Source organism: Lactuca virosa, chromosome 7 (assembly GCF_052849685.1).
Source record: "Lactuca virosa cultivar CGN04683 chromosome 7, Lactuca_virosa_CGN04683_v6, whole genome shotgun sequence".
NCBI lineage: Eukaryota > Viridiplantae > Streptophyta > Magnoliopsida > Asterales > Asteraceae > Lactuca > Lactuca virosa.
Window position 1 is genome coordinate 20004572 of NC_136432.1, and position 12992 is coordinate 20017563.

Consider the following 12992-nt stretch of genomic DNA (forward strand, 5'->3'; position numbering starts at 1 on the left):
TTTCTTATGCTCACGATCCCTTTTCATGTTTGATTAAATTTGTAGATTAATTAGAAGTCCCTCCATAATTGTTTAGGTTAATTTAAAGTGTGCTCAAATTAAATGGAAATCGATTTTAAGAAAGTCATAGTATGATTTTGACTTTTAATTGAAAAATAACTGATGTGTCCACTGAAACCGACTTAAAACAGGTTAGAAGGACTAAAAAAACAGTTGCTTCCAACCTTATGTCCCTATAAAGACTGAATCGGTCAACTTATAGGACATTTATGTCATTTTCCCTAAAACTATTCACAAACATATATAAAAAACTTTACTACTAAATTGTTTGTTAAACCCACAACTCAATTGGTTCATTCTTAAATTTACTTTAGAAATTATGATGAAATACTTCTTTACGATTAATATATACACATAGATCTACTTTTATTAGTTAATTGTACAATACATTCATAACTATGTTATAATTTTTAACTAATTTAAATTATCAACATATCATGATTGTAATTGTCTCTAAAAGAATAATTACAGCGTATGATTTATGAAATAGAACAACCGGTACCGCATAATGTTGAAAAACTAATCAAACCGTATTTAAACCGGACAAACCGCGTGCACTAAACCGCACCGCACAACGACGTTTAAAGTTTCCGTGGTGCGGTTTGCGGTTTCTAAAATTCTCAAACCGCATATGCGGTGCGGTTTTAACTATAAACCGCACCAAACCGCACCGCGCACACATTCATGATCCACAACATATATCGTAAAAGACAAAGATAATTGACAAACTTGTTGAAGCGTCGTTCAAAAGTAAAACCGATGTATCACACCCCACAATATGATTTAATGTGACAGTATTCTTGCTCAAACAATGAGTCGTAGTCGTAGAAGTCAAGATATCCAAAATGATCAAATGACTTGAATTTTCTCGAGTGCTCCTCATCAACTAACTCTTCCGGTACTGATATGATCCCTTTGTGGTATGTAAATAACCCTATTGAGTATCTATATGCATGCCCTTCCATGACTACTCGATGATAAGGAGAGTGCACTCTGTCATTACTCCATGCCTATGCATATAACACTTAATGTATCACGTATGTACCTTCTAATTAAGAGAAGTGTTGGATTTCATAGGGATAATCTTACCTTGAATGCATCACCTGCCATGACCAAGAAAGATGAAGGAGGATACTCCACATGGATCCAGTTGTTGTCCTTGTATTTAACCTCTAATCCCTTCACTTGGTTTTGGTTGAGTATGGATATGAATGTCTTGTCCGTGTGAGAAATGGAACCCATTTTTGTCTCGCCTCCATTCGGGGGTCTGTATTTCATTACTCTGAGAAGATATGTCACGGATTCATTGTAGGATTCATGGTACCTATGCATTCCATAGCTTTCAAACGCCATCTTCCTAACGCTTTGTTCAATTTCAGAAACTAGTTTTGCATATGACTGAATCATTCTACTGATCATAAGAGAACCAAAAGAAAGGATTAGTACGTAACCCACCGCATGGAAACCCAAGGTTAATTTTTTCGTCAAAATAAAGTTTCTTCTTGTTGTCTTTTATTTAGATGACAATATGGATGCATGCATGCTTGCTGTATATTTTTTATAGCATTAACTACATAATAATTACCAGAAATTGTCGTTTCCAGAGGGCCACATAACATTTGTGAAGTTATTAACTGCATTAACACTAGTAGCATGCTCAATTCCCATGCTTTCTAACAGTGGAAGAAACGGGATTTGGCCTACATAGCCATGGTAAGCCTTATCGGAAGTGTTTTTTATTTTTGTTTCCAGCGGAAGATCAAATAGGGTTTCTAAGGCATCAAATACTTCCCTACGTGCTTCCTTAGTAACAGTGTCACAAACGACCAAAAAACAACCATATTCTTCAAGTGCATGCCTCACTTCACTGCATGCCGAAGACCAGCTGGAACTACTAGATGTGCTTTGTTTCATATCTACCATGTCAATCACAGGAATCTTGAGAAAGCCCATGATGAGAGAGAGAGAGAGAGAGAGAGAGAGAGAGAGAGAGAGAGAGAGAGAGAGAGAGAGAGAGAGAGACTTCTTTCAGGTAATACCTTAACCGTTATACTGATGAAGTCTATATATAAAGAAAGACGTGGTTAATGAGAGATGCTATATATATTCTTTAAGTCCCTGAAATTAAGCTTGACTTCGTTTTATTATTATTATTTATATTTATTTCAAAGGATTCTTTATTATTGGATACAATGTTTCTTGTAGTGTCACACTTTTGCTGACGTATATATATGATAGCTTCGTTTCAACTAACATTTCCCTCAACCCGAAAATACATTGAGGGAAATCATGGTTTTCCATAGATCAGATGTTCTCTGTTATAAAATAGATCAGATGCAAATATTTCAGTTCATAACCGAACGATTTCTAAAGTATGGTGGAGGAAATATTTCAGTTCATTCCTTTTTCTGTGAAGATTTCCCAAAATTATTACACATTAAAAGACATTAATTGAACATTGCATTGACATATCGTCATTAGATTTCAACACAAATCAAAGCTTATGTATCCTGGTAAATAGTAAATTTTGATACTTGGTTACCACTTCGTCTCAGATATATGAAACTTTATAATGACTTCGTATCAAATTCGAGATTTAGGTAATTATACTGCATGGAATGATTAAAATTTGAAATAATTGAGTAAATTACAAGTTTCGACCATTTCTTAACGCTGTTTCAATACCAAAATGTCAGTATAAATAATTAGTTTATAATAATTTGGTCCTTTTCCAGCTGTTGAAGAGCTGTGTTGATGACATGTCGTCGCCACTGATTCAGCGGGAACGACGATATTTTTCGCGGTCTTCTGAAAACCTACACGACGACAAGTCGTCGATATAGGTTACGACAAATGTAATTTCCATTTAATTTTATTCCATGATGTGGAAAATAGAAACGACGTAGTTTTCAGAAAATTATCTCAACAACTTGTCGTCAGCATGCCACGTGGCGATCCGTGTGAAAAATCTATCTCGACGACTGATACAAACCTGTGTCGATGACATGTCGTCGCTATAGTTGGTATCTATAGCGACGACAAGTCGTCGCTATACCTGTCCTGACGATATCTCGTCGCCACATGTATTTAATAAAACATAATTTTTTTGAAAATCATTTTGGACGGACCCTATACCGACGGCTATTTCCACCTGGACGACTCCGTGCATGGGCATAACTTTACTAGGGCGAGGGGGGCACAGCCCCCTTGATTTTTTGGTTAAAACTAGTGTTTATACTTTAATTTTATACATATTATCACCAACTTTTATATATATTATATTTTCGACCCTCTCAAATCAAATGTTCAAGCTCCGCCACTGACTCTATGTCGACAACACCTATGCCAACGACTATGTGCTGACGACACGTCGTCAATATACCCTATCCCTATTACATGTCGTCGGTACAGGTTCATAAAATGTCGACGCCAAAGGGTGTTAATGTTGTAATGATTGTACGTTGATTTATTTCAAGAGCAATTTAATTTGGTTGTTTAGCTTTCTTCTTATTTGAATTTTGAACTTTATATTCTTCTCCGACCTATTATTCGTTCACATATCATTTTTTCCATAACATACATAAAACAAATTTTCAATCCTAAGAGTTGACGGAGAGCCGGGGGAAGGGCAGCAGGACCCTTTCTCGCTCACCAGAACACCGCATCCGGAGTGCGGGAAAGCCAATGTGGGAAAGGGTTGGGGGGTCCGGGTGCCGCACTCTCTCTCCTATTCCTATTGGCTGATTTTTTTTTTGTTTTTGTTTTTTATTTTTAACAGTAAGAAATCGGAAATGAATATATATATATATATATATATATATATATATATATATATATATATATATATATATATATATAATTTTGTTTTTATTTCTTTCCCCCATTATAAATACCAACCCAACCCAACATTATTTTTAACTTATTTCTACATATTCTTTCTAAGAAAAACATTAAAACACAATGTCATCATTTTCATCATCCGATTCGACGGCTTAAGAGGAGACATTATTTGTCGGTTCCGTCATGACGAAGACTGTTGTATATTTTTAAAACAGACGAGACAAATCTTCACGTTCACAATTTAAACAAAGAAAATTGCCGTTGCGTAGAAATCGCGAAGGTGGCCACAATCCTCTTATAGACTACTTTGCAGATGACGCCGTGTATGCTGAGAAGTTTCGACGGCGGTTCCAGATGAGGAATAAACTATTCTTACGTATTGTTGACGATTTGGAAGACCGTTTTCCATATTTCCAATGGAAACTAGATGTAATCTTTTAAATTGTGTTTTTTCAATATTTATTGTTTTCTAGTTTTTTTATTTTTTATTTTTAATTTTGCTTATTTAATGTAATTTTTAATTAATAAAGTGGTTTTTATTTTTAAGTAATTTTTATGTTTATTATTCATTTAAAAAGTATACATATAAATCATCAAATTCAATTATTTTTATTTGAAAAAAAAGTGGAAGAAACTTTCCACACACCCTGACTTTTGGTGAGGAAAAAAATGAAAGAAAAGATGACATAACAGACAAAAAGTAAAGTAAGCTACCCGGAAACACCCTCCGACCTAACCTAACATCATAAAATTACAATTCTAAATCAAATAACATAAAAAAAATTAATGGGGCTTCTTTATATTCTTAGGGCCAACCATAGTCTATTTGATCAGCTTTTGAAAAAAAAGGAGTTTCATACTTTTTTATTTTATTTTAAAAAGGCCGTAATAAAATAAAGTTTTGTGCCGTAAACTTTATTTTAAACAAAAAATCATAATCCAAAAATTGTTTTATACTACATACAAGAAATATGTCGTCGCTAAAAATCCTAAATGTCATTGCTATTGCCTTTAGTTGTGACATGCCACCGCTTAAAAATCACAGCTATTATACTATCGATGTTTTTGATCATATATATGTTGTTGGTAGTGTCGCCGCTATACATATATTGTTGCATTACTATCGTCATTAATAACGGTCACGACTAATGCCATCATTGTCGCTATTGATGTTGTCATTAAAGATGTCGCCGTTATTATTCTGTCACCGCTAGAGATGACGTTGTTAATACTATTTTTATAACATTTGTTGCGATGCCTAGTTGCAGCTATTGAGGTCACAAATATTTCCATAACGACTACGATCAACCCCATTGGATATATCTCATAGATGTACTTATTTTGATATATTATCTTCAATAATTTATAAAATTTATAATTACTGAAATTTATCCTTTTTCTATTTACTTATATTATAAAGTCTATATATTCAATAATTTATAAAATTCAAAGAAATATTATTATTATTATTATTATTATTATTATTATTATTATTATTATATAGCTAAGCATAAACAATCAAATAACAATAACCAATTTTCCCGGTAACGGTGCCAAAACTTGGTGGGATGTCAAGTTCACCAAGAAAATTACACAATTTGTTTGCAAATAAAACATAATATAATGGTAAAATGAGGTATCGATTATCGGAGAAATTGTTGTATTCAATCACCAATGCAATCCAATAGAACTAGTCGATACCATAGACCTTAACTGAATGGCTCAAAGTTGCAAAAACAAAAAAAATAAAAAAAAATAAAAAAAATAAAACAAATGAACAATTGTTTGTTAACTATCAACCTAAAGACTTCTTTGAATCCCTTATTTAGTGGGTGTTTGAGAGTGTTTTTTAGAATGACTTATTAACTTATTGGTTTTTCAAAAAGTCAATAAGTTAAAAGTGTATGACAAACTCTAACTTTATAGGCAAAAAAAGAGATTGTCCAAAAAGTCATGAGTCCTGGCTTTTCCAAAAAGTCAATAAACACTGAGAAGCGATCCCAAACACACCCCTAAATTTGCCTGAATGAATGATTTTTGACGTTTGAATCGAGTTATGATACAGTGATATTACACAATTGAAAAATTATCCGAAACAATTTTGTCATTTTTAGGAAGACGACATCTATGAACAAGATCTCCCCATCTTCAAATTGAAACCAATCATAAACCAAGAACTCAATACGGAATGGATTCTATCCCATCCTTTAACCCAACGAATATGGTATCCAATCCCTGAACCCAAAGAAAATAGGAGTTCGTCTATCTACCCATATACCAAATCTTTAATACCATAAAGAAAGGATCATATGAGTGTAATTTTCCACTAGGTTTGATAAATACAACGCTAATGATGGGAAGGGAGTCGATAGAAATCAAGAACAATCAGTGATTTTTAAAGGAGTCGAGAGGTGGAAGGGTGGTGAAAGACAAAAAAAAAGGAAGAGATAAGGAGTAATGATGGCAATGGCAGAAATGGGGGCACCATTAAACTCGAAATCATCGGATGTCCAATGATTCACACTGACGGCATCACCATGAGTGATTACCTTACGCAAGACTAGCGGTATTATGAAAATTTTAGGTGGTTGACGAAGGGCTAACAAAGTCTGTTTGTTAAGTCTTTGGACGCAGGCTTGATTAGCGGGGTTTACAGGTGGTGGCATTCTAGCTTATCAGATTGAGAGATAAGGAGAAATATTATGATTTGGGGATTAACCATGGAAGTCAACGGGATCAATAAGGAAAGGGTTATGATTTGGGGATTAACCCTAATATCTATTCTTCTTCCATCAAACACTAACCTCCATGAACTCACACTTATCACCAAAACCATCACTGTCACCACGACCAACGTCGCAACCTACTGTCGCCGCCACCACTGTCGACGTCACGTCTAACCACATAACCAACTTTTTAGCCATTGGATCATTAGATCAGTGGATAAGATTCATAAAGTAGCATTATTGTAAATCCTCTTAAAATTTCCACATATAAAAAATGAATACATATGAGGGTACAAAGTGGGATTTTGCATCCCTTTTTTTATTTTCCCTGGTATCTCTCAAAAACTCTTTCGCTACTAGCATCCAACATGAGAGTTGGTTATTTTAATATGTTTCTTTTTAAATTCAAATTTTAATATTGGTACTCATATACTATTTAATATGTTTCTTTTTAAATTCAAATTTTAAATTTTAAATTTCAAATCTAAAATTTCAAATTTAAATAAATTTTTTTAAACTTTTATATTTAATTTTTATTTTATCAAACTCGTATAACATACGGGTCTCACACCTAGTTTAATTTAATATAATATAATGATTATGAAGTTGGTTATGTGGTTAGGTGATCTTATTTGGTTCGTGTTAAACTATTGTATTAAGATGTATAATATGTTCACAAAATTATTTGATTTTTATATTAATAGATTAAAAACAAAACCTTAAAAAAATACAACATATTCTAATCTAATTATTAAAAAAAAACCATAACATATTCTAATCTAATTATTAAAAAAAACCATCATATTTTTAATGCATTAAAACCCTTATATTTTTCAGATAATTTAATTGAAGGCTTTCCTATTTCATCAAATCATTAAAAAAAACCACTGTATAACTTTTTTAATGCGGTAAAACACTATATTTTATGAAAATTTTAAATCTAAAGATTGTAACCAGTAAATATTTAAGAATCAGTTACCTAATATTTATGTTTCGAAAAATCTTAAATTAAATAAGTTTAGAAAATATATAGGTTTTAACACAGTAAAAAACTAATATAATGATTTTTTTAAAATCTGAATAAATATGTTAAGATTTTTTTAAAAGTTTTGCGGTAAAAACAAATTCGATATTCGATAATATAGGATTTTCGTTTTTTTGGAAAAAAAAGGGCACTAATACGGCAATACCGGTTAAGCCCAATATCAACCACACTAGGCCACCAAGGATTAAGGTGAGGCCCAATTCACTTAATCCATTAAATGAAATTCTTACATCATTTCACCTTCTATATATAATATATGTATATGTATGGCCGACTTGAACAGTAACACCCTACATTTGGACCTATCTGCACTACATTAACCAATTAATCGTGTATTTCTTCACAGAAAAAACCATTTAATCGTGACTTTGCAGTTTGCTCAAGGGAAAACCATTTTAATCGTGACCATATGTGGGGTCGTTGCTTGGCCGTTAACCTTGAAGAACATATTTCATCATTATTTCTACATTTAAATTGTGGGAAACCGATTCAATCCCTATAATTCACTGCGAATTCGCCGGGACAATTGAAATCTACCGCGCTGGTCGTTTTAAATCCATGCTTTTGGAGGTAAGCGAATCGATTGTCTCCTAGTTTAGGGTTCTTATCGGGGATTAAGTAATGAAATTTCCGATTCCTACGTTTATTTTGTGTTTTGTTTTATTGTATTTTGATAACGAATTGTATGATGAAGATAATATTGTGTTGGAGGTTGTTAAACGTTTCAAAATTCTGTTTGTGATTTGGGAAAAGTTGATGCCCCCGTCGTCCGGAAGAAAGACCTAAATTATGATTTTTTATGTCAAACTTACTACTTATAAAATGTAAAGGTAACGTTGGTTTAATTTTGGAGTTTACACTTTTAAGTTGTTGTGTTTGTGGTACTTGTACAAATTTTTCTTGAAAAGTTTATATTCCTTACCCATTTAGAAGTTTGAAAGATCCATTTTTGATGCCTAGAGGAAGTAATTCTTTTGGTGATTGAAATGTAGGGAGAAGTTCTTAGAATAAATGGTAAAAGCCACATTTTCCTTTACTTTTGCTGTCAATAGGATATTGTGTATGTTTATATATTTGAAGCAAGTTTAGTTTCTGGTTCATAAATCCTCCTTGTAATTCAATCATTTTGGCATTGATTTTCCTTGAAGTTTGTTAATAACTTGGTTAATATGTTGTAACTGTTAGTTGTTGCTCATTGAAGTTTAAAAGTTTATGCTGTTAATGCTAATGTGATGATAATTTGTTAAATGAATATCAATGATTGTTTATATAAATGTTACTAATGTTAATGTCAAAATTTGACCAACTAGGCTTGGTTATGTGATAAGTGTTATAGAATTTGTTGATATAATTTGGTGTTCAAGTTTGTGTAGATTAATTGTATTTATACATTTCTGATGTGGTGGTTGTTTGCCTATGTGTGTTTGCTAGGAGGTGGTGTCAGCTATGGATGTTACAAACACCAACAGGGAGGGAGCAGGGATTCCACTTATGGTAATGAACTTTTTCCCTTATATCTATTAAAGTACTACATGCAAAGATAAAAGGAGTTACATGTGATACCCAATCAAGAAAAGCAATGGACATGTGCAGAAATATCTATTGAAGTACAAGAAAGGATGGTTCACACTTAATTAAAACAAGAAAAAATTTACAATATAATATCACAAGATGTACTTCATAGATTATGGGAACATAAAAAGTTATATGAAACATGCCCAACTAACATATACAAAATAAATACAATTGTTTGCAAATACTCAGGTAAACAGCAATGTGATAAGGAACAACCAGACACCTCCCCCTTCATTTCCATCTGTAAATGGAGCTGCAACTTATCTTTCTGAGACAACTTCATATCTAACCAGTTGTTTCCCTGCTATTTCTGGTATGCACACATCCAAAAGTTTCTATATTTTTATTTATTTTTGAGGAGGAGATTAATGTTATAGCTTTATGCACAGATGATGTGCCTGGAGGTCCTGATGCTCCTGAAAAAATGGTACTTGCTTCTGAAGAACTGAGAGAGCCTTTGTTGAGGAACAATGGTGGACCCCCTTCCACAGTTTCAGGATCATTCACAGCTACTACTAATGCACCACGTATTCGTGAGGAAATAACAAGAATTACTGAAGGAGATCATGCTCAAAATAATGTTTCTAGTGTGCAATCTGATGAAACCAGGACACCCGGGATTTCCTTGTTTCAAGGGTAATCATTTACCTCTACTTAATTGATTTAGGTTTAGGAGCTCTTTCTTTTCTTTTACTAATTAAGTTTTATATATATATATCTGTCCAGATTAAATCATGCCTTCATTAGATCATTAAGACATGACCTTTGAATTTATAATTAAATTTAACAAAACATATATTTATTTACTTACATGATGTTATGTTATGTTATGTTATGCTATGTTATCATTCAGACTTGTTGACCGGGTTCGGAAGACAATGCATGGGTCATCTGATGACATTGGTTGGCTACAACGGGATCCGGAGATGCCACCTGTCGAAGATGGGACAGAACGTTTTAATAGTATTCTTGAAAATATTGGGTACAAGGGTTCTTTATTTTTTATATATATTATATTTAATATCACTTGATAGATTTACCTCAAAAATCTTTTATTTTATTTTCTTCTTCCTGCATCAGGCATGGTATACACGTGTTGCCAACCTCAGTGGTGTATCTCTTGGTTCCAGGTAATTTACACATTCCTAGACTTATAGCATTCCACTTTCAATTTTTTTTTCTTATTAAGGCATTGCATTTAACCCTTTCTGAAAAACTATATGTTTATTTGAAATTTTTGAGATGCTAACTAGACAATGTTTTTTTTTTTTTTTGACTTAATGGCCTTAATAATATTGGTACAGGTCTTTTTAGCAACCATGGACCACTTTATTTTACTACTACAAAGGCAACTTTCTCAAAAATGGGATTGACATGTCACATTGCTAAGATTCATAGTGAGGTATTATTAATATGATTATTATTATGACTATGATTATTAATAATAATGTTGTATTATACTATTGTTAACATGAAATATTTCAGGCATCGGTTGAGAAGAATGCAAGAGAACTAAAAGAGTACATAGAGGAGATCTATTGGGGTTCCAAAAAGCGTGTTTTGCTTTTAGGCCATAGTAAAGGGGGAGTAGATTCAGCTGCTGCTTTATCCATTTATTGGCCAGAGTTGAAAGATAAAGTTGCTGGGCTCGCGTTAGCACAAAGCCCATATGGTGGTAGCCCTATAGCTTCCGATATTATGAGAGAAGGGCAAATTGGGGATTACTTCAATGTCCGAAAACTTATGGAAATCTTGATTTGTAAAGTCATTAAGGTACACATCCTTTTCCCTATCTATGTATAGCTATCAAGATTAAGTGCTTAGCTTAACCCATTGAGTAAAAAAACAAACATATAAAACTTAAGTTCCTAAGACATATTTACCACCATTGGTTTTGAAGGGCGACTTACAATCCCTCGAAGACCTAACCTACGAAAAGCGTCGCGAATTCTTAAAAAAACACCACTTACCGAAAGAACTCCCGGTGGTGTCTTTCCACACGGAAGCCAACATCTCACCAACCGTTTTAGCGACGCTTTCTCGCGTGGCACACGCGGAGCTCCCAACATTCCCTCCTCTATCATCAAACCAAGCGGCGACTGTGTTACCGGTTGTTGTCCCGTTAGGAGCCACATTGGCCGCCTGCGCTCAACTTCTACAGAGCCGGTACGGTGAAAAGAGTGACGGGCTCGTGACGTGTCGGGACGCGGAGGTCCCTGGGTCGGTCGTGGTTCGACCCAAACGGAAGTTGGACCATGCGTGGATGGTTTACTCTTCCACTAATGATGACCCCTTGGAACCCGATGCTTCTCAAGTGTGTGAGGCTTTGTTGACTTTGGTTGTGGAAGTTGGACTTAGGAAGAAACATTATCTTAGTGTTAAAGAGGAATGAGGGGTATTTTTGTACATTGACACAACATCGTGGCCCCGATTCGCCTTTGAGTTGTGAAGATCATGTATGTTAAAGTTTCTTATAATGGAAATGATGTAAATGCTTTTTAGATGTGGTTTTTGTTTTTTTGGGGGGAAGGTTATGCTAGTTATTAACATTGAACATGCTAAATGTAAGAAATAACAATGCCTTTTCATGTTTATTATTGCATCCTAATTTTATGTTGCTTTGTTACCTAATAAATTTGTTTAGTATAGCAGTGTCATCTAATTACAAAACAATTTTGTATTACAATGTCTAAATAAGAAAAAGTTTAAAAGTATATTGTTATCATTGTATAGATTTTTAACATAAAATGTCTTGATAAAAAAATGAAAATACAATGCTGTAAAAAAATAAAGTTAAAGTAGAACGTTATGAAAAAGTAAATTAAGTTAAAGTATATTGTTATTTTTTGTATTTAACTCTAACAAACTTTAAAACTTTTTTACTCTAGACGAACATAGATCTAAATGTAAGAAATAACAACGCGTTTTAACTTTTTATGTATTTGTTTATTATAACATCCTAAAGCATAGAATGAAGAAGAAGATTACATTAAGTGTTTCTCAACTTGGAAATGATGCAAGAACTTGAAAGGAATCATAGTTTTCTTCTATAAGCTGAATGCCCTTAAGAAGATGAAGCTTTCCCTTATATACCTCCCTCAAATCGTTCACATGAATAAGAACACGATTAGAGCTTAAGTTTAATAAGGTTTAATAACTTACACAAGACTAGGCTTTCAACTTCATTTGTACCCTAGTTGGGCTTTTTCTTAACATTCAAATACTAAAACTTTTAATTTGACCTCAATATAAATTACGTATTCAATTAAATAAATTCCAATATAAATCAATGAGTGTCAAGTCAAAGAACTTAGTAAGTCACCACCTTCTTCAAATTTTATAAGACACCCACATTAGAATCTACAATATTAGTTTCCAATTTCATTATAATTATTTAGTTAACATTAAAAATCTACCCCAAAGTTGCATGTTACAACTATTTACCTTTTTAAGCAATGTAACTCGAATAGATACACATCCATTTTATAAATACCATTGAGTGTGAGGGTGTATTAATAAGATTGGAGTACCTACACCCAAGGTAGAAAAGATTAGACATGAGACTATTGATTGCATCTTTATTTGAATATCAATAAAGCAATAATATTATCGATTTCTTGTGATGAGTTAAATGCATTTGAGATTCACGAGAACATAACAGTAGAATCCAATAATGCATCATTCTTAGATTATATGTTTCCTTATTTGAATACAAGAGACATGAGTATCCCAAAAGCAATCGATCA

General features: G+C 33.1%; 2 protein-coding genes across 2 annotated transcripts; one reads left to right on the top strand and one right to left on the bottom strand.

Moving 5' to 3' along the window:
• Positions 1–595: 595 nt before the first annotated feature.
• Positions 596–2013, bottom strand: LOC145126142 (putative 2-oxoglutarate-dependent dioxygenase AOP1). The gene is made up of 3 exons (XM_079061545.1): positions 1646–2013; positions 1150–1471; positions 596–1070 (listed from the first exon to the last, which is right to left on the bottom strand). The coding sequence occupies exons 1-3, from the start codon at positions 2011–2013 to the stop codon at positions 825–827; spliced, it is 936 nt and encodes a 311-aa protein (XP_078917671.1). The 3' UTR covers positions 596–824.
• Positions 2014–8100: 6087 nt separating this feature from the next.
• LOC145125019 (alpha/beta-Hydrolases superfamily protein) lies at positions 8101–11840 on the top strand. Its single transcript, XM_079060510.1, has 9 exons — positions 8101–8241; positions 9103–9165; positions 9436–9559; positions 9636–9882; positions 10100–10228; positions 10327–10376; positions 10551–10648; positions 10732–11019; positions 11147–11840. Exons 1-9 carry the CDS (start codon positions 8230–8232, stop codon positions 11636–11638), a joined length of 1503 nt encoding a protein of 500 aa, XP_078916636.1. The 5' UTR covers positions 8101–8229; the 3' UTR covers positions 11639–11840.
• Positions 11841–12992: the final 1152 nt, after the last annotated feature.

What these genes read in the sequence shown, in the direction of transcription:
- LOC145125019 (XM_079060510.1), top strand. An exon ending in AGTATTCTTGAAAATATTGG is followed by an intron (nt 10,229 to 10,326) that starts GTACAAGGGTTC and finishes TTCCTGCATCAG; the next exon opens with GCATGGTATACACGTGTTGC. An exon ending in GGTGTATCTCTTGGTTCCAG is followed by an intron (nt 10,377 to 10,550) that starts GTAATTTACACA and finishes ATATTGGTACAG; the next exon opens with GTCTTTTTAGCAACCATGGA.
- LOC145126142 (XM_079061545.1), bottom strand. Translation starts at nt 2,013, where the DNA reads ATGGGCTTTCTCAAGATTCCTGTGATTGACATGGTAGATATGAAACAA. An exon ending in TCTGGAAACGACAATTTCTG is followed by an intron (nt 1,472 to 1,645) that starts GTAATTATTATG and finishes TCTTATGATCAG; the next exon opens with TAGAATGATTCAGTCATATG. An exon ending in TGGCAGGTGATGCATTCAAG is followed by an intron (nt 1,071 to 1,149) that starts GTAAGATTATCC and finishes TTATATGCATAG; the next exon opens with GCATGGAGTAATGACAGAGT.